At 39.0% G+C, this 22,564-nt stretch overlaps 1 protein-coding gene across 1 annotated transcript; it reads left to right on the top strand.

The window, feature by feature from the left end:
• The first annotated feature begins 13,497 nt into the window (after positions 1-13,497).
• Positions 13,498-16,347, top strand: LOC134667077 (uncharacterized). The gene is made up of 3 exons (XM_063524371.1): positions 13,498-13,844; positions 15,218-15,416; positions 15,651-16,347. The coding sequence occupies exons 1-3, from the start codon at positions 13,543-13,545 to the stop codon at positions 16,131-16,133; spliced, it is 984 nt and encodes a 327-aa protein (XP_063380441.1). The 5' UTR covers positions 13,498-13,542; the 3' UTR covers positions 16,134-16,347.
• The last annotated feature ends 6,217 nt before the right edge of the window (positions 16,348-22,564 follow it).

Raw genomic sequence — 22,564 nt, 5'->3', positions numbered from 1 at the left:
TATTATAAATTCCAGATGTTCCATTGAAAAAAAAATGGAAGATCATTTTATGACCCAAAGACGGACATGTACCGTAAACAAACGAATTTTAAACATGGGGCCACTTTTAGGGGGTAAATGAGAAAATTTAAAAATAAAAAATTCAAACTAAATCGTGTTGATATCGACGCCCGAAAGCAAACACGTAGTAACCCACAAAAACCAAATTGTTCACCAGAGACGAAAAACTATTCGAATTTAAAAAAAAAAATCATAACTACTTTGTTTATTAACATAACTAACTCAAAATTGGATGCAACATTCAAAATTTTTTTGAAAAATTCATTTAAATAAATTTAGCCGCAAGTTGTTACAGGACCATATTTTGTGGGTTACTACGTTTTGATCTTTTTTACACAGTGCGCAAACTCGTAAATGCCAGTACCAAATGTATGGGATAGCATTTCCTTAAAATTTGTATGGACAGAAAAAACGCAGTAATCCTCCTGAATATGACAAAAGATATCCGTAATAAAGTCGTAAACGTTATGGTTAGAAATGTTGGGTGAACAAAATGCTGTAACAGTATTTTTTTCTTTTTGTAAGCAATTTAGAATGCATTAAATGTATTGCCAAAAATTTTACCACACCCTTAAAAATTACTTTAATGGTATCTTAAAGTAAATTGCACGACATTTCAAATGTATACTTATAAAATGTGAAGATGTTTTCGGGATTCATAAACGAACATAACACATCTATTATGATTAGGGAATGCAAATCGGTTATAACCGTAACCGAAATATTCAGTTATAACCGAATATTTTGACAAAATTTCATAACCGAATATTGGAAACTCGAATAACCGGTTACGGTTATTTTCGGTCATTTATTTATGACTTAAATTGTATGTTTTTATCATCTAATGACTACAAAATCCTCCAAGGTCATATTTCACTTTTACTGTATTTGGTGTGTTTTATTAAAAAACTAAGACTTACTCACATTCCCTAATATACTGTAGGTACTAAAATAAATTATTTTTGTATTTTTTTAGTTAAACTTTATAATTTTTCGTCGAAAGTAACCGTAACCGATTATAACCGATATTCGGTTATTTTTCGGGCATAACCGTAACCGAAACCGGTTATGAAGTTTGGCCGGTTATTGTATTCCCTAATTATGATGATTTGAACTATTAAAATCAATATAAGCATTCTTAAGACGAAACAAAACACATAACTTTTGTTTTATTTTCAAGAACATAATTAAATCTTATAATATTATTGTAGAACCAACTAAAAAATAAGAAGTCCACTTTGGAAAAGACATAACGTAATGGGAAATCAAAATCTAACCAAAGTATAACAACGACGTTTGATTAAATAAAGTGGTTTCTACATCCTCTTATAAAATAAAAGTCCACTTTAGACAAAACAAACTTTCATCAGATACCATAAGACCAAATTTTATTTAAGTCCCATAAAACCATAAAATCGATAAACACACCGTAAATATTGCAATTTTACATGCTTACAATTGAAAAAAAAACTTCCTTTCTTAAATAAAAATAATCACTTTATCCAAAATCCCCGTAATATTTTACTTGATTACAAACACGTCGACTCACTTTCACCCGCCAAACCACACTGAGCGACGGCGCAAACGTTCAAGTAATGGCCGCGATAGCCGCGTTAAAACGAAATAAGGCGCAGAAGTTTAAACCTTACGCCCTACAACAGTGAAGTAATTATTATGTGGTTAGTTTTACTTGATCCTTGTAAACGTAGTAAAAGACATGTCTCTCATATTTTAATAGTGTGTGAATTTGTGTTAAACCACTACTCGACTAAACATTATTTCCCACCAAATAGCGTAACTGCAAGACATTCACATTCATGAGCGGCAAACACGTAGTAACCTACACTTGCGTCAGATCAACGGAGGTTGTAAATGACAAAAGTATTAATTAAATGGAATTAAAAATGCTGTAAATACAATGATTTAAATTAATGAGTTTTTTTGCTATTTACTGCGTGTTTGCTGAGTACATTTCAAGAAAAACGAGAACTTGTGTTCTTATTTTCCCCATTTTTCATCGTATTGGCACGTGGATTCGACCTATCGACGCAGAAAAAATTGGATTCCAAAAATGCAACTAAATTTTTTTTGACCGTGTGTGGGTTACTATGTGTTTGCTTTCGGGCGTCGATATGTATCAAATAAAAGAGCTCATTGTGAGAATCCAAATATTTTTTTTTTATAATTTTAGGATAAACATTTTAGAAATGTGCAGTCAAGCGTGAGTCGGACTTAATTACTTCGTTTTTGATCCGACTCTGTGGGTTTTTCACTCACGTTTCATTTCTAATGTACGAACGGAACCCTTGCAACGCGAGTCTGACTCGCACTTGGCCGTTTTTTTTTAATTTTCAAGCAGATGGGCTAATGATGGTGGCAAATATAAAACTGATTCGTTTTCTTGTATAAATAAATAATTGGTTGATTTTAATAAATAATAAAAATAATCAATAATACCTAATGCTATGATCATTCTAAATCGGCTATAAAAAAAATTAAATTAAAATTATAAAATAAAACATTGGAAACTATTTATTAACAAACAGGAAAAAACAGGTAACAAACATACACTAATTAATTAATAAGTAGAGGTGTAATAAAAAAACAATAAACAAAAAAACATATTTCGGCGCACACAGCCGTACGTTTTTGCGTGCAGGACGCAAAATGATTCCTACGCAGCGATACGCTTCGCTTTTTCGAGGAAAGCACTGATATTCTGCCGGTTACAAATAATAATACTCATTTTATCTTGCTGCGACGTTTTCAATTTAACCGGTTTATTTCGTTCCTCAAGAACGAAACGAGAACGTAATTGGTGTAAATCGTTATTTCAAAAGAACAGTTCTTTAACCGGTAACCGCAAACGGAAACGAAATTCATTTCGTTCCCGGGCAAATGAACGAAACCGGTTTGAGCGTTGAGAACGGTTTCCGAGCCCTGAGTTAAGTCTGAGCGTTGCTGTCAGTACCTACAAGTGTCGGCGGCCGATCCTAAGATCCGGCATATCGTAAAGTTCCTGTGTAATATTTTGACGACAGTCACAATAAACCAATAGATAGACAGAATAGGTTTGTTAGGCAGGTTCAGAATCTTCAGATGCCCGAAAAGCAAACCGCCCAGAAATAGGAGGCCCCGCGTAGCGGGGCTTCGTCGACTCAGGGAACGAAAATATAATTTTCATGTGTCTCGTGCATAGGAGTTTCACGAATTGCCGGATCTTACGATCGGCCGCCGACATTAATACTACCGTCCATCAATTATTTTGATAAAATGAGTGTAGGACTGAACTTCACAATTCCGGCAGTAATGCGGCGGCGAACGTCACTCATTTTGAAATGAAACAGCAATACTCTTAACTGTCCATCGGTGGACCTTATGCCTTTTGTAATAAGGTTTATGGACAGTCAGTTAAGAACGTATGCGATGGTACAGTCAGCCAAGAAAGTGGTTTACCACTTTTCGACTCTATTAATCAGATGATAGAGTCGAAAAGTGGTAGACCACTTTCTTGGCTGACTGTACAGCAATAATGTCTCATTGTAGACGACGACTATACGGTTACTCTGATTGTCAAAAATTGAAGTTTGACAATTCAATTAACAACGTCATCTACTTCAGCTGAAAAACACGGTCACAATTTTCTTGAAAAGCAAACAATCAATAAGTAACTGTTTGGTAGGTAGACCTACAAAAGAAATACGCTGCATCATGCTAATATATCGAAGTATCGTAAATTGAATTTAACTGTACATACGTATTGTAATGTATAGGTATTCCAGTGTTATTTGCTAACGGAACTGTATTATTGCATTGTCATCGGATACCTACGTTAAACTTGCTAAGGTTTATTTGACCGATGAAAGTGGGTGAAAATCGAATATATATTAGTCTCTCTCGTGTCGATTTAAAACATTAAAATTCTTGTATCGTAAATATTACAGTACATTATGGTCCTTTAAATTTTCCACGCAGTTACGTAATGTGCCTATTATAGCACAGGGTTTCGTAATGGAGCAAGATGTACTGTGTGACTCTTATGTCATTGTAAACGGTGTACACTGAGAGAAAAATCATCACCAGGAATTAAAAAACAGTTCTGTACTGGGGGAAAAAATGAAGTTTTAGTAATAATTATGGACGTCTGCCTAGCTCTGAATCCCCTCAGCACCCTGCTGAAGGATTTGGGACTAGGTTGCCGGCTTCGGAGAGAGGGTGAAGTTATTTCTCATCTTCTGTACATGGATGACCTCAAATTATTTGCACCAAATACCCAAGGCTTGTTGGAGCTACTGAAAACCACCGAAGTCTTCAGTAGTGCCATCAACATGGAGTTTGGTGTCGATAAATGTGCGGTTATGCATGTACAGCGGGGGAGGGTTGTAAATTCAACAAATTTACAACTTTCTGAGACAATGTCTTTCAGATCTATCTCTGAATCAGAAACCTATAAATACCTTGGTATGTCACAGTCGTTGGGTATTGATGATGAGGGTATTAGACGGTCGGTGAAGGAGCGCTTTTTCAGTCGGCTCACAAAAGTCCTTAACAGTCTTTTGTCAGGAGGCAACAAAGTGCGCGCCTTCAACGCCTGGGTAATGCCCCTCCTCACATACTCCTTTGGCATACTAAGGTGGACTCAGACCGAGCTGGACGCCCTGGATCGGAGGGTCCGACCACTGCTCACCACACATCGCATGCTACACCCACGCTCGTCGGTTATGAGATTGTACATCCCACGGAAGTGTGGAGGCCGAGGCTTCCTAAACGCCAAGGATCTCCACAACCGCGAGGTGTACAATCTCAGGAATTATTTCCTTAACAACGAGTGTGGGATGCATCGTGATGTGGTGGCAGTAGACAGGAACCTCACGCCGCTCTCCTTGGCAAACGAGAACTGGCGCAAACCTGTGGTACTAAGTACTGCGGATCGCAAGGCGGCATGGGAGAGTAAGGTGCTACACGGGCGGTTCTACAAGGCCCTCACGGGACCCGATGTGGACCTGCTCGCGTCGGTGAACTGGTTACGATTCGGGGACCTCTTCGGAGAAACCGAGGGTTTTGCCTGTGCAATTGCGGACGAAGTGATGATGACGAACAACTATCGGAAATATATTCTGAAGGACGGTACGGTCGACATTTGTCGGGCATGCCGCCGTCCCGGAGAATCACTCAGGCATATCATTTCCGGTTGTTCTCATCTTGCTAACGGTGAGTACTTGCACAGACATAATCTCGTAGCCAGGATTATTCACCAGCAACTTGCTCTTCTATACGGCCTTGTGGACCGCGAAGTACCGTACTACAAGTACTTACCTGCGCCTGTTCTCGAGAATGGTCGTGCCACGCTCTATTGGGATCGATCTATCATCACTGACAGGACTATTGTAGCCAATAAGCCTGACATCGTGATAATAGATCGATCGCAACGTCGGGCCGTGCTCGTTGACATCACCATCCCCCATGATGAGAATCTCGTGAAAGCCGAGAAGGACAAGTCCAGTAAGTACCTAGACTTGGCTCACGAGATAACCGCTATGTGGGATGTTGATTCGACGATCATTGTCCCGATAGTCGTTTCAGTGAACGGTCTAATAGCGAAGAGTCTCGACCGACATCTTGAGAGACTCTCGCTAGGTGGTTGGATCAAGGGTCAGATGCAGAAGGCGGTGATCTTGGACACGGCGCGGATAGTCCGCCGGTTCCTCTCTCTGCGGCCCTGACCACCGGCAGCTTGGGCCCTGCCCCGCTGCTGGCGGCACCCTAGGTTAGGTTTTTTATAATGTGTTTATACTTATTTTTTGTTGTTTTTTATGTGTTTTTGTATTTTACTTTTATATTCATTTTATAAATGACCTAGCCTAAGAAGAAAAATAAATAAATGGACGTCTCACTATTTCTGTAAAGTTTATTTCTACAAACAGCTCAGTAATCCCAAATATAATTTCAACAAACAGATAATAGAAATTGCAAGAACTAATAGAAATTGCAAAAGTCAATTTGTTCCTATTAGTTAACTCTCCTTGTCCCCGGATTAAGTTTATTTTTGTAATTCTAACTGTGTTTTTGTTGTACTTTTCTCTCAGTGTATGTATGTATGGTCAGTCTTCACGCCACTCCTGATTTACAAGGATTAATAGCGTGCTGAAAAACGTTGACCTAATTTTTACATTGCGTCATGTTTTGCACGGATTTAGGTGGGATTATTTTAGAGTACATGATAAAAACACACCGAATTTAGAACGGAACGGATTTGTTTGAGTCGGGTAAAATTAAGTTTATGTACTTTTTAGGGTTCGTACCCAAAGGGTAAAAACGGGACTCTATTACTAAGACTCAACTGTCCGTCTGTCTGGCACTGGCATCAGGCTGTATCTCATGAACCGTGATAGCTATTAGACAGTTGAAATTACCACAGATAATATATTTCTGTTGCCGCTATAACAATAAATACTAAAAAAATACGGAACCCTCGGTGGGCGAGTCTGACTCGCACTTGTCCGGTTTTTATTTACACAAGATAAGGTTGAAATGTTGTTTTCTTTTCTACTATTATTTATTCTGTGCCTTTACATATTTGCTCGCACATTTATAAGATATAAGAAGATAAAATCAAGATATTATTTTTAAATTTCGAATATGCCTCAAGGTAACGAGCCCGCAGGTCTCTTTGTCAACGAACGTATTGTTGCAGTACTTGGCTACTCGACCGGCTACTTGCCTCTTCACTTGCTTTGTGTGGGGCATTGCTTTAAGTACAACTGTATACCTTACTTTAGCGCGCGCTGTTCAAAATCCCTGGAAAATTACTGGAACGATCGGTCGATCGCCTATCTAAAAGAAAATGGTTCACAAATACGAACCAAATTTGTGTTTGGTTATTCATCCGTATCCGATATACGTGCGAAAGGAAACACGAACAACCGTAATTGGAATAAGGGAAAATGTTTTGTGATGCATCTCCGTCGTGCTCGTTTGATGTAGGTACATATATGTAAATAGGTGCAATCAAAATATTCAAAGACAGATTTCGGTAAGTTTCGTCAGTTTTCATTGAACTGAACTGCTGAACTGGTAGGTAATAAACTCGGAAACTAGAACCGCCGACAAAGTGGAACCTTTTTCTAAACTTCGTCACATTTGCACTGGTCTAATGCGTTTCTTTCCACGTTTCCTCCATACGAAGTGTAAATGCGCAGTCATCAACATAGTTTTCGCCTAATGCGTTCTGTGCTTGACAGAGACGGAGTCACACTTTAGTTTTTGCTCTCACCCCCTCTCTGAAGGTGGAAGGTGGGGGGCTGGTTTCAATATGACAGTTTTTCATATTACCAGGCGTGTCTCACTCTGCGATTTCGTCGCTTTGCTACAGGTAGCTAAAAGTACATCCGTTCGGCCCCAATTTTGGGGTTTGCCATAAGCCTCGCGTGGCGCTGTCGCCACCTAGCGGCCATATCTGTGCTGATCGTAACAGACGCGTTTTGTTAGAGAGTGAGTCTTCTGTACTTAGTAATATTATTTATTCTGTGATATTACCTAGTAAACTGTTTCAGCTTAAATGAAAACATTAAAGCTAAAACAGAATATCATTTAAAAAGAAAAACATTAAATCAGAATTAAAAATATAAACGCTGAACTCCACTAAAAAAATGGCTCCACCGAAAGGAATGAGTAATTCTATTAGATCCATTCTAATTAGATCAGAGCAGGCAATTATGCCGAGACTTTTTGATTAAATTAATGGTAACCTGAGACTTATTAGGAGGTTTTCTTCATTAGCTCGACGTGACGATCTGACAGGACCTTATTCGGATAGAATTTTCATATCGTTGGGCTGAATACGTAGATTTGTCGAATACGAATAATTTTGGTCGAATGTTCGGTTGTGATTTTACTGAACTGAATTTTATATGTCAAAGGTATGTCCTAGAATAAGGCCCCTGATTCCGAATAATCGCCGCGAATTATCGCCAGACTCGCGAAAATGTGGCCATATTTTACAACGAGTGTCTGCGCCAGATAAACGTGTTTAAACTTGTCTGTCGCGACGTTTACTCGGATATATCAGTTCTCGATGTAAAGATGAATCATTCAGTGTTGCCAGATGGTTACAAAAGTCACATTTTTTATATAATCGGTTAAGTGCCACTTCATATGATTCATATTAAAAGAAGCTAAAACACGTGTCAAATAAAAGATAAATCACTATTACGAGGTAACTCGAGTTAGACCAAGAAAAGTCTGCAGAGATTTTGACAGACGCAGTGCCAGTGTTATTTGTACTTCATAATTTCATAGAAGTTTGACGTTTAAAATAACACCTGCATTGCGCGTGCTGTCAACATCTCTACAGACGTTTCTTGGTTTAACTCTACTAACGCGTATGTCCTTTTCATTTCACTCAGGTAGACAGACACTGTCGGTAACTGTAACCATGATGAAAGTGTTAAAGTGACATTCCATTTCCAACTGCAGCTGCAATACTGTTCATTTTACTATGGAAACGCGTCGCTGTCATTGTCAATTTCCATAGTAAAATGAAGAGTATTGCAGCTGCAGTTGGAAATGGAATGTCACTCTTAAAAATAGCAATGCCAATCATGCATAGATAACATAAACAAAACAAAGTTATCGTTACTAAAAATCACAATGTTTTATGTCAGTTTTTTAACAATAAACATTTCAAAGCAAGCCCGGCTTAACCCAGATCCCAGATTATAAACAAACAAACGCAACAGAGGGCCTACCCCGAGGGCCTTTCGACATGTTGCCTCCCTGTCACACTTACTTACGAATTTACAAGTGCGACAAGGCAACACGTCGAACGTTATCTATACTTTCATCTTCATTCGTGTGTTGTGTAGAAGCAAAAGGTCTAGTTTGGTTGCCCATAAGAGCGATTTTAAATTACATCTTTGTCTGTAGGGCCTTATTCACAGCTAAAGAAAGAAGGGCCTTCGGCTTTATTCCTATCACAGCTTGCCCTAATAAGGGATTTACAAAGCTGACCGACTTGTAATATATATTTTAACCAGTAGACATAACATATACATTATGTATGTGTACGCATAGTTGTCACTAAATCATAAATCATTTATTTGCGTGCCTAATACAACTCATTCGACATGTGTTATCTACAACGTACTTAAATACCTAGGTACCCAACTAGCAAAATAGTCGTATAAGAATTGATTTATTCAGCCTGTAATCGTATAACAGCCGAGTTACGGTTGTTGAAACACCAATATATCGTATAATAGCGGTTAACTCGACTATTTAGCAATTTTCGCTAATTAGTGCTATAATCATGCCGTATAAACGTTTATAGCACTATCTTTTAGCACTTTTATTCCACCTTTTAATAAATGCTGAATTAGCGCTACTAAATCACTTTTATTCAGCATAATTGTTCTATTAAAATCATATAACAGCTATAGAATAGCTAATTGTCTGAATAAGGCGCTTTAATACAACTGTTACTCAACTCTCTTCTCTGTTGCTATAAAAGCCTATTAAAAGCAATCCAATAACCATTTGGCAACAATGCTGCTGTAACAGCGCGCTTATATCATAATTCGGGTAATGGAGCTCAAACCGCTGTTATAGGAGCTGAAGTGTATGTTGTAAAAACTGGGTACTTGTAAAATAATGTAAGAAAGAGATGTTTATGACACGAGTGTTTTATTCGAAGTAAGGTAACTAAGCAATTTTAAAATATTTTAAAATATATCAAAAATAGAAAATAGAAGACTTAACGTTTGTCTACACAAAGAAGGTTACAAACTACAACAGCCGCCCTTAATCGAAGTTGTGCCAGACAAACACAAACAAAAAAAAAACTTAAGTCTCTAATCCTAAGTTAAGTATACACCGTTTATGTACTATAGGTCCTAGTGGCTTCGTTAGTACATCAGCAGGCATGTCACTACTTTTAATATATTCTAATTTAACAACATTATTAGACACCTTTTCCCTAATAAAGTGAAATCTGGTATCTATATGCTTAGTCCTGTTGTGGTGTACAGGATTTCGAACGAGGTTGATGGCACTCTTACTGTCAGAAGCTAAATTAACTATATGCAATTTACCTGTTATCTCATAGATAAACCGTCGTAAGTAGCATGCTTCCTTCGTGGCAGACGCTAGTGCCATATATTCCGATTCGGCTGAAGATAAAGCCACTGCAGGCTGCTTCTTGGACTCCCAGGATACTGGACCTCCACTTAACTTGAAAGTGTATCCAGTGTACGACCTTCTGTCAATCGGACAATTTGCCCAGTCCGCGTCACTAAAGCCTTTTAAAGGTTCTCCACTCTTCCTGTAAACCAAGGAGTAATTTAAAGTACCCTTCAGGTACTGCAGAACCCTTTTCGCAGCATTCCAGTGTTCCTTAGTAAAACACGTATTAAACTGGCTTAAATAGCTCGTAGCGTAAGCGATATCGGGTCGTGAGTTTACCATAAGATACATGAGGCATTCTATTAAGTTTTGATACGGATAAGACTCACCTTCTTGACCATCAGTTCTTCTTTCCATATTCTTTTTAACTAGAGGAGTATCCACAGTCTTACAATCCTTCATGTTAAATTTTTCCAGTATGGAAAGAATGTAACTCCGCTGATTTAATTTAACACACTCGGAATCGCATTCAATTTGTAAACCTAAATAACATTTTAATATTCCGAGATCTTTCAAAGAAAAATATTTCGACAAATTCGTTTTGACAGTGTCAAACGTCGAATCAGATTTAAAGAAGACAATTATGTCATCGACAAAAATACCCAATATCACGAGTTCCTTACCAAAAAGTTTCGTATATACACAAGGCTCGGAAGGAGTTCCTGTAAAACCTATTTTCAAAAGTGTTTCATTCAACTTTTTGTTCCATGCTCGCGGTGCCTGCTTAAGGCCGTAAAGGGATTTCTTCAGCAAACAAACCTTGTTTTCTTTGCCCTTTTCGATGAAACCAAGTGGTTGCTCCATGAAAACTTCTTCTTCTAAATCTCCGTTTAGGAACGCGGTATCGACATCCAAGTGCTTCATTTTTAACCCCATCTCTGCAGCTAAAGCAAATAAAGTGCGGAGGGAAGAATGGCGAATCACAGGTGCAAACGTCTCATCGTAGTCTACTCCCTCCACTTGATGAAAGCCTTTCACGACGAGTCTCGCTTTATACTTGGTTATATTACCGTACGCGTCCTTTTTAATTTTGTAAACCCATTTACATGGTATCACCTTTTTATTAGGCTTATCTACTAGGTCCCATGTGTGGAGTTTTTTCAATGAACTATACTCATCAGCCATAGCATGCCTCCACTTATCTGCATCATCGGCTTGAGTAGCTTCAAGATATGTTGTAGGTTCTCGAGAATCAGCCGTAGACACGTTGTAAGTTAGGAAATCTGGTGGTTTCCTATTTCTTGAGGGGTATCTTGGCTCAGTATGAGATTCCTCTTCCACACTTGCTGGCTCTTCATCCGCACTAGGTAGCCGTGGTTCACTGAAGGGCTCTCGCTCTTCCATAGATACTAAATCTTCGGCACTTTCTAGATTTATCGGCGAAGGCGGTGGTGCAGGGTCGTTGCTCTCGTCACAGTCATAAAATTGACAATCTTGACAGTCTTCAGACTCGGTCTCTCTTTTATCTTCGAACAATAAAATAGAGTCTGACTGTACCTCAGGTTCTAGTGAACTCTGCTTCAGCTCTGTAAAACAATTCTCAAAAAAGGTTGCATCTCTGGACATAAACATTTTTCGTGGGTAAGCAGGATCCCTAAATATATAAGTACCTGGATTTTCTAAATAACCTACGAAAATCGCTTCTTGTGCCTTGACATCTAATTTCCTTCTGTGACACGAGGGTATATGGACAAGTGCTCTACATCCGAACACTTTCAGGTGACTAAGATCACCTCTACGACCATACCACCTGTCATTTGGAATTTGTCCACCTAAGGCTGGATGAGGAGACCTATTCTTTAGGTATACGGCAACTGGAAATGCGTCTTCCCAGAATGCTTTTGACAGTGAGCTTTCAGCTAGCAACGTCCGCGCCTTCTCTGTAATCGAACGATGTGTGCGCTCCGCGACTCCAACCTGTTGAGGACTGTAAGGCGTCGTCGTTTGATGCTCGATACCTTTCGAAACAAGATAATCAACAAACTCTTTATTAACGAACTCCTTACCTCCGTCAGTCCTAACCGCTTTTATTTTCTTGTCTAATTGATTTTCAACAAAGGTTTGAAACAGACAGAATTTATTTTTTACCTCTGTTTTGGAAGAAATGAAATAAGCAAACACCTTTCGCGTATAATCGTCTACTATCGTTAGCATGTACCTATTTCCTTGAAAAGAGGTTGTAGACACTGGTCCCATGAGATCCATATGGATCAGCTCTAACGGGGAAGTAGCCCTATTAAACGCTACCTTCTTGAAAGGTTTCCTCGCTTGTTTACCTTCCACGCAAGCGATGCAACTATTTTTATCTACTACTGAATACTTTACGCCTACCTCGTGATTCTTCAGTTGGTTCATGCCTATGCGACACAAATGTCCTAGCCTCTTATGCCAAAGTTGATAACTATCCTGACAGTCAGAGTGCACATCCTGTGTCATATAATTATCTGCCACATTCTCGGGAACATTGACAGCACCGTCTAAAACGTACAGTCCACCACAGGGCGAGGCATGAGCAACAGATTCACCTGTAAAACGAAAATTATCAGATTTATAAAAGTTACATCCATTAATATCAAAAACACATATAAAACCCTTTTGAACAGTTTTGTATACAGATAACAAATTAGCTTTTAAATTTGGTACAAAATCAACGTCACTGATCTTGTTGACCACGTTCTCGGGTGTGTTTATTGATATGTTTCCAATTCCGCAGCACTTAATCTGTTCTCCGTTTGCGACAGTAACGGTACCTTGATTCTGTATCGTAAGACTCTGAAACCAATCTCGTCTAGAAGTCATGTGTCTAGTACAGCCCGAATCTACGTAAATGATGTCCTTACTTGAGCTGCCAGAAGTATTAAGAGCTGTAAATGTCGTATCGTTGACAGTTACCTCATTTGCTTTCTCCTTCTTGCCTCTCATCGGACAGTCTGGTCGCTTATGTCCAGGCATCTTACAGTCGTAACAAACCAGATCCTTCTTCTTTGACTTCGGCTTCCTTTTCGCATGAAAAACCGATTCTAATGGTGTAGCCGCATCCTTGGACATTTCATTTAGTAGTTTTGTCTTAACTAAAGGCCGAGCCACACCGGCTGCGTGTGCAGCACGTTGCGTGGCGTGCGTTGCGTGACGTGCGCAGCACCCCTGTCACACCGGGTGACGCGCACGTCACGCAACGCACGCCACGCAGAGTGCTGTACACGTCACGCAGGCGCACGCTGCAGCTCTGCGTGCAGGCTGCGTGCACGACCGCCGCCATTTCCGTACTATTCCCTAGTCCCTAGTGTATCTAGACGATTAGCAATGTTTGATAGCAGTTCATCGGATGAAGAGGAGGCACTCCTCTTACTTTTAACGCAAAATACTCCAACGAAACCTAAAAGAGTGTGGATTCACGAAATCAATGGAAAAAGAGGGGATCATAGTGAATATCATAACCTATGCCGTGAACTTGAGTCTCACGAAGATCGTTTTTACTGGTATTTCCACATGTCAAGAGATTCTTTTGAAGAGTTACATGATTTAGTGAGACCTCATATATTAAAAAATGACACTAACTACAGGAAGGCTATAGGAACCAGAGAAAGGCTAGCAGTTTGTTTAAGGTTTGTATTTTAAAAGCACTTAAATAGGGCCACTTGCACCATCCCACTAACCGGGGGTTAAGCGGTTAAACCGTTAACCCAGTGTCAAATTGTACTGGTAACCGGTAGGTTTAACCGGTTAACTCCGGGTTAGTGGGATGGGGCAAGTGGCCCTTATTGTCATAAAACTTAATGAATCAATTAACTAAAACAATCAACAAATACAAAATAGGAACTCAAAACTATTAACATGTAATATTATTATTATCTTAAAATCAATGAACTAAGACAATCAACAAATACAAAGTAGGAACTGAAAACAATTAATATTACTATTAGGTATTTTAATCTTGAGATCATTGTAAATTTGATAGATCAAGGACCTGTGTGTCATCATCGGCAGTGGGAGTGGGTACTTCTTCCTGAGAGTTATTGAACAATAAAGACTGGCTTAGGTCACCTGAATCGTCAGATATTATGGAATACGCCGGAGACAGTATTATTACCGGTGAGGAGGGTTCAATGTTTAGGTCGGGGTTAGTTGTTGCATTATTTTCTAGATCATCCAATTCAGCCTCAGCGAACATTTTCGCCAACTCAACTTTTATTTTGCCTTGTTTTCTAAGTGATAGTTTCTTAAAAGTTTTAGCATAGCTCATAAACAAATGGTCAACACTATCCCACTCCCTCTTTTTTTTATTTCTGAGATAGTCAAGAACTCTGTCAGTGGTGTCTAGTCCCATGTCGCTGTCATTCCTTTTTTTTGTTGTACGTGGCGTTGACGACGGCAATGTACTTGGTTGTTGTTGTGTTTGCGAAGATGGCCGAGATTGTGGTGCAACTGGTGTTTGTGGTTGCGTTGGAGGTGGTGGTGAAGATGGTGATCGTTGTGGAGGTGGTGACGGTGATTGGGATCGTCCGGCCAATGAAGACTGTGGCGGATCTGAGTATGCCTGCGTAGGTCTAACATTAGAGCCAGTAGGTCGTAGCTCGAGCGTTCCATCAAGAAATGTCAGGTGGGAACTCCATGTATAATTTGAATATTTCCTACTCGAACCCGTTTGTCCTTTCACTTGTTTTTTGTGCCTAATATATCCGTCTCTCAACGTTCTCCAGGCTTCCTTGGCTTTGGTACCTTAAACAATTACTAAAATTATATATAATCTGAACAAAAATATAAAGTTATACAAGTAAGGAGTATTCGGGTAATTTCGTATGACGTATAATTTCGAAATACCTACAGGTTAATATGTCCAATATTCCATCATAAGAAGAGTCACTTATTGTATTTATCTGACGGTTTATAACATTCGGAATTACCCGAATACACCTTATATAAGATTTTTGGAATTACCCGATATACTCGTATAAAAATAAGTTTATATGTTTTTCAGGTACATAAGAACTGGTGACTCTTTTCTAACAATTTCATTTTCATTCCGCATTGGACGAAGCACTGTTTCTATAATAGTAGAAGAAGTATCAAAAGCTATTTGGGAATGTTTACAACCTATATATATGCCTAGCCCTACTGAAGAGATTTGGAAACAATCGGAGTTGGGCTATCGAGAGATTTGGAACTTCCCAAACGCCGTCGGTAGCGCAGACGGAAAGCATGTTCGGGTAGAATGCCCTCGCAACAGTGGTTCAAACTATTACTGTTACAAAAATTTTTTTTCAATCGTGTTGTTTGCCGTCGCCGACCCATTTTATAAATTTACCGTGATAGACGTTGGCAGTTACGGCCGCCACAGTGATAGTAACATTTTTGAAAATTCAGCGTTTTATCGTCAATATCTACACGATAAACAGTTACTGCCTCCGAAGCCTCTGCCTGGTACTACCGAACCAGTGCCACACGTTTTACTCGGCGATGAAGGTTTTGCTCTGCAAACATTCTTAATGCGCCCATTTCCCGGAGCAACAACTATACATGACCAAAGAAAACGAAGATATAATTACAGGCTCTGTCGTGCACGTCGTGTCGTCGAAAACACATTCGGAATTTTAGCAGAAAAATGGCGAATTTTCCATAGACCTATGGAATGCCATATTGAAAAAGCCATTCACGTTACAAAGGCTGCATGCTGCTTGCACAATTTTGTTAGAATTAAACACGGCGACATGATGCGAATGCTTCCAAATGAACCGACTTCGAGTCAAAACTTGCCCGAAAATGCAGCAACGAGTCAAAACTTGGAAGGCGGTGCATTAATGCCTTTGCGTCGTACAAATGCAAGGTCACCTAATGCCGCAATTGCAATTAGGGAAAAATTTGTCACCTATTTTAATCGAGATACTCGAGAATAAAATTATTGACGACGCACGCACAAAATACACAAGACAAAAAGTATAGCCTAAAACAAAACATAGACTTACCTTCTATTCCAATTGCGACACCGATCTGTTCCCATAACAAGTTTTTATACGTCGAATTTTTATAATCTTTGTGTTTTTGATTATAAATACATTCGTATTTGCGCACTACTTCAATAAGTTTTTCTTTCATTTCGCAATCCATTATAAAAACCTCCACGCGCACCGGCCGAGTTGTAAATAAACACAACAGAGCCGCGCGTGTACACGCACAGCACCTATGCAGCACCGAGCGGTGCGTGTCCGAACCTGCCCGGTTCGCCCTCTCATAGGGAACGCCGGTAAATACAACGTCATCACTACACGCATCGAAGCGACGTTGCCGCTCCGCTGCGTGCAGGCTTGTACGCAGCACGCAGCCGGTTTGTCTCGTCGGAGCTGCGTTGCGTGCAAGTCACGCGTACGCGCACGTCACGCACACGTCACGCAAGCGGTGTGTCCTCTCTTATGAGTTTTCATATTCTACAACGCAGCGGGACGCGTACGTGCACGCGCACGTCACGCACACGCATCCGGTGTGGTTTGGCCTTAAGTCTGTAGTCACATCAACATTACAGTTTTCTAAAGCCATAATGAGAGGTTCGTATTTTGGAGTGAGACCTCCCAAAAGTATCGCAGCAATAGACTTATCCTCTAAGACTACATCTATATCCGCCAGATCCTGTGCGGTTGACATAACTGCGTTAATGTACAGTTCCATATTCGAAAAGTCCGACAGACTCAACCTGTACAATTTTCGCTCTAAAGAAAGTCTTCGTCCCATTCCCTTGTCCTCAAAAGCTTTCTGCAAAGATTTCCATGCTTCGGCTGCGGTTTTCGCACATCTAACATGAATGATTGCCGCACCATCTACTGTCAAACATATCTTTGCCAGGGCTTTCGAATCTTTTCGTACCTTTGTAGAGGCAGGGGTCGTGTCTCCTTCAGGGTAGCCACCGATTGTCTCCCACAGATCCTCGTGCAATAGGTAATTGCGCATCTTAAATTTCCACGCAGGGTATCCATCTTTGCTCCTCAGAGAAAACGATGGAATAGATGAGCTTGAACGGGAATTAGAAACACTCGAAACATCTCCCGATTCGTGTGACATATTTACGATTTTTATTATTTTCATCACACAATCACTACAACTCAATATTTTACTAAATACACATTACACTAAACTTTGCGTTATAAATTATAGCATTCGTGCTGATAACGTGTTGTAAAAACTGGGTACTTGTAAAATAATGTAAGAAAGAGATGTTTATGACACGAGTGTTTTATTCGAAGTAAGGTAACTAAGCAATTTTAAAATATTTTAAAATATATCAAAAATAGAAAATAGAAGACTTAACGTTTGTCTACACAAAGAAGGTTACAAACTACAACAGTGTATTTACAGGTTTTATTCAAAATGTATTCAGCTTAGAGTACTTTTAAAGAGTTTTGAACTACATTAACAGCACAAGTCAGCCATGTTGTACGTTTCAATATAGTCCGGTGGCCAAATGCATGAAACCCTACCTGATAAAAAAATAGAAAATCCTACTCTGTAGGGGTAGCTGTCTTTTAGTAGCATCAACTGCTCTTGGTCGGCCGCGGCTTAATTTCGCAAATTTTGCGTAAATGGCAAAATAGTGGCACAAAAATTCATCAAAAAAAAAACCCCATCGTATAATAGAATGAAACTTGCAGGGTAGGATAGCTGCCTTTGAGGACAGCAAAACAAAAGTGGTCAGCTACATCCTGTGTTGGCAGGTTCCTGTGTTCGACCGAATTTATGGTACCACGTGACAACTTCAATTTACCTCATCGAAAAATAGAATGAAAAAAACTGATTGTAATACCTACATTAAATTTGTTGACGTATGTCTTGGTCGGCCTCACCTTAGCCTGATAGCTTTTGCAGTCCGTCCGCATTAAAAAAATGTGAATGGCAGCAATCCTACCATACAAGTGACATTCTATTTTTCGATGAAGTAAATTGTAGCTCACGTGGTACCACAAATTCGGTCGGACACAGGAACCTGCCAACATAGGATGTAGCTGACCACTTTTGTTTTTTTGATGAATATTTGTACCACTTTTTTGCCATTTGCGCAAAATTTGCCAAGTTAAGCCACGGCCGACCAAGAGCAGTTGAAGCTGCTAAAAGTCAGCTACCCCCACAGAGTAGGATTATTCTATTTTTTTATCAGGTAGGGTTTCATGCAGTCGGCCACCGGACTATAAATCCATAAACATGGCGACAACATGTGCTATAAGTGTAGCAGTAAACGCAGTTACTCGACTTATAGTCGAATTAATGAGATATAACAGAAACTAGATCGTGTAAGCAAATTTTTACTTATTTTAATTAATATTTTTTTATTGAAATTTAAGAAAATAGGCGGCCCATGAATATATATGAACCATGCAGTGCCTTTGGTTTTATCAATAAAGTATTTTTCGCGCTAGGTTTTACTGTATTACGTGTACTTACAGACAGTAAAAACTTATGTACACAATCACGGTAAAAATAAATGTCATGGATGACAGCAGTAAAAAAATACTTAAGTACCTTTTTGTTTTATTAGATACGTGAAGACGATTAGGCCTCAAACTTAATCAAATAATTGAAATATAATCGCTTACCTGAGATCGTTTTTAGCACATATTTGTTGAATAAAAGCATTTACTGCACTCTTACACATTTAAAATGCCGAGTAAAAGCAATTCAGCTACTTTTACGAAACATTTTTGCCGAGAAAAAGCAGTGCGGCTGCTTTTATAGAACACTTTCACTGAGTAATAGCAAATTGATAATGTTTATAGAACAAATAATCGAATAAAAGCACTATCGTTGCTATTAAAACACTAGAAGCGCTTTATATCAACTTTTACTCAACTCTTACAGAATCGATTTGCTTCTTATACAGCGCTTACTCTGTTTTTATAACACTTCTAGTCTGTATAAGTGCGCCTTTTCGCGTTGAGTAAACGCTTACAGGACTTTTATTCGACTGTTTTTACACCGTTTATAGCACCAAAAAGCGAAAATAAAAACGTGCTCTCAACTTTTATAGCACATAGATTTGCTAGTTGGGTATTATTCTGTCTCATTCGGTATTAGGTCATTAGGTTAACTAATTGCTGCGTTTAATCTGCTTAGATTATTAGAAAATATACTGATATCATAATTACTTCACAAATATAGGCTGTTAGTATCTTAGTATCTAATTCCGTAAACTCACGTACAACGTATCAGCATTGCGATGCAGTGAGCAAATGCCGCCAGTATCCTTGGTACAATGTCTCAAGGCCCTATTTTAGATTTAAGCTAGTTATTAATTTATTTTAGTAATACATACCACTAAAAACAATAAAATTTAAAGAATCTGGAAATCTCATAACCTAAAAATAAAATAAGTCACTCACGCATTTCCATCAATCAATCAAAAATAGTTTATTTTAAGTCGATGATTGCTCTTTGGTTGCTTCATTGGTTATCTGCGGCGGTCTACCAAATCCTACTTCCGTTGAAGGGCCTCGTAATCACTTAATGCATCGGGTCACTTATTCTAATATAATACGTATTTAATATGTTTAGACATACACGTATTCTTTTTAAAATGTATTGTGTACAACAAACGCGTTGTCACATCGTAAAACCATTCCGATATCGCCACCATATTCCTTATCTGTTCTATTTTCTTGTAAACAATCAATGAATGCCGAGCGTCATGAATGGCGATATTGAATAGAAAGCCGCTGCCTACGGTAAATGAATAATAACGCCGTTATACCTATTATTTACCTCAGGGCCCGATTCGGATTTTGAAATAGACATCTATTAGATATATTTTAGACATCACCAAGATTCGATAACGATATTTTTAAGATCTAACCTGTCAAATTTGACATTTGCGCGATTCTGGTGATACTCTTGAACGATTTCCACGGGATATGACTTAGAGATCCAATTCACATCTAATAGATATCTTACTCTATCTAACGTTTAAGTGACATTGGTTGCCCGAATTGCGCAAAAGAGAACTAGTTGTTATCTAAACTATAACGTATCTAAAATGGATCTAGTACGTGTCGTCGCTTGTGAATATCTTGAAGTTCGAATACGGCAGTCAGCCGAGCTTCAAATAAAAAGTATAGGCACGTAGCGCTTTCATAGATGGACTGATTTATAGCGTTATCTAGTTGAAGGATCTGGTTAAAGTCAGCGTTTAAAATTGAACATCAACAACACGGCCTCCTAGACTAGTTGGTAGTGACTCTACTAGTCCCGGGTTCGAATCATGTAAGGCCATATTGGGTTTTCTTGAAGGTAACCTAAAAGCTGTGTTTCAAAAAACACACCGTTTCAACTACACCGGCAATTTTTGTCGACCATATTGTTGTCGTGCGGATATGATAGCCGTTCTTGTCTACGTAACAGCGTGATAAAACGATATCCGTCACTTTTTTTCTATTCCGCGGTGTTAAAGTGACAGTTATTTTATCACGTGTCCTTAATACGCCGTTAACCATCCATAATACTCCGACCGACAGGACCTTGTTCTACAAATGTGGTAATTGTCACCTGACAATGATATTGATATAACTGCTGGATCAACAACCAATTATGGGTTGACGCTACGTAGTGTCCTTATATACCCGGAAATGTACGACAAATAGTGTTGTTTGTGAAATAGGCGCCATGACTGATTGTGATCCGACCAGACTATTAAGTAGATACCAATATGACCAACCGTTGTCCGGCCCGTGCGGCGTGCGGTCCGGCCGTGTAATTGGTTCCGTCACTATCCTAAATCAACTGGGCATTGAAATAGAATTAGTATGAGGGTACAGATGTAGTGCATAATAGTTTTCCAACGTATCGTATTTTCTCGGAAACGTTCGTATTTATCATGCTACTTCGGTCAACGTCAGTACTTATGAACAATAATTATGAACATGACTGCAATACAATAAGGAATAAAGAATACTTTTTGTACCGAGACTGCTGAAATAGCGAAACACGTTTGTTAATTTCCGTGAAAATACGATGGTACCTAAATAAATTGTACACTACATCTGTTATACCTACAGTAGATCCAGCTGATTCCAGCAAGGCATTGTTTGATTTATTATTTAAGTACATCATTAGGTACCTAAAAACATGTCCTTGTGTAACACGGCTGTTTTGAAGGGGGGTAAAATAAATGATTGAAAAGCTCCGGCTTGTCTAAAATGGAAACAGCCATGTTAACAAAATAAAATTAAATCAAAATTAAATAAAATAAACTAAATGGAAACCTTGCTGTAGGAAAGCTAGGAGGAGAAACAATTAAACAAATTTATATCTAATAAACTTTATTCCTAACCAATTATTTCAAAAGCTCAGTGGCAAAGCTGGGGTCGCTTCACAGGTTCAAGTAATAAAGGTCAAGACCAATTAATTAAATACTAAAAAACTAAATTTCGAAATACCTAAGTTTTATGCACCAGAACTTTCAAAACTTTAAATTAAATTTTATTAAACCATTTTAAATTTGTAGTTGAGCGCTGATGCTACTCAAAAGTTATGCAACGGACCGACCTCCAAAGCTGCTGCTGGAACCGGAGCAGCGGGGAGCGAGCTCTCCTATCCCCGGGAAGCTGGCTGCTGACCTGGTTGGAGCCGGCCAGTGCAGATGGCGTGGCCCGTGGGACAGATCCCACAGCATTTTAAAAGTTCCAAACATCTTCAAAATAAATATCAAAAGAAATCGAAAGCTCTTAAAACATCTTGAAACATCTAGAAGCATCGAAAGCTTCTAGAAACATCCCGGCTCCTGTAAACCGAGAAAAGGATATATTAGCCGACGCCTTAAAGGCCGCTAAAGAAAATATGAAACAATTGGAAATTTAGCTCACCGCACTGGAAGCTGTTAGAACTTCTCGCGGAGCACTCCCAACCCTCGAGCAGGAGTTAACTCTGTAAAGAACCAAAACCTGGTTAAGAACAAACCCACCGTGGTTCGCGCCATTGTGGAATTGATCACAACTAAATTCCATTTACACTTACTCAGTGGAACACACCGAAGGACTCGAACTGCTTCCACCATTTTGACCACCATGTGGAATGTGTGGTCTTACCACAAAATAGGGCTCATGCGAGCGTGCGTCCCCGGAGGGGTCCACACATCAAAAGTGCATGTCACCTCAGAATGACCTCCTCATATGTTGAGAACAAAAGGCCAAAAACAAAAGTAGGGTGCCAATCCCTGAAGACACAAATCCTTCGAAAATTCTGAACTGATTTATCTAGAGAACTCTTTCTAGAGCCTAAGAAATATATTTTATCATTAAATCTAATAATGTTTCATTTCAGAGCCACTTTGTCAGTCTGTAATTACTATGTTTTG

The sequence above is a fragment of the Cydia fagiglandana genome, chromosome 8 (assembly GCF_963556715.1).
Source record: "Cydia fagiglandana chromosome 8, ilCydFagi1.1, whole genome shotgun sequence".
NCBI classification, from domain to species: Eukaryota; Metazoa; Arthropoda; class Insecta; order Lepidoptera; family Tortricidae; genus Cydia; species Cydia fagiglandana.
The sequence above is the reverse complement of the archived record's forward strand: the minus strand, read 5'-3'. Positions and strand labels throughout refer to the sequence as shown.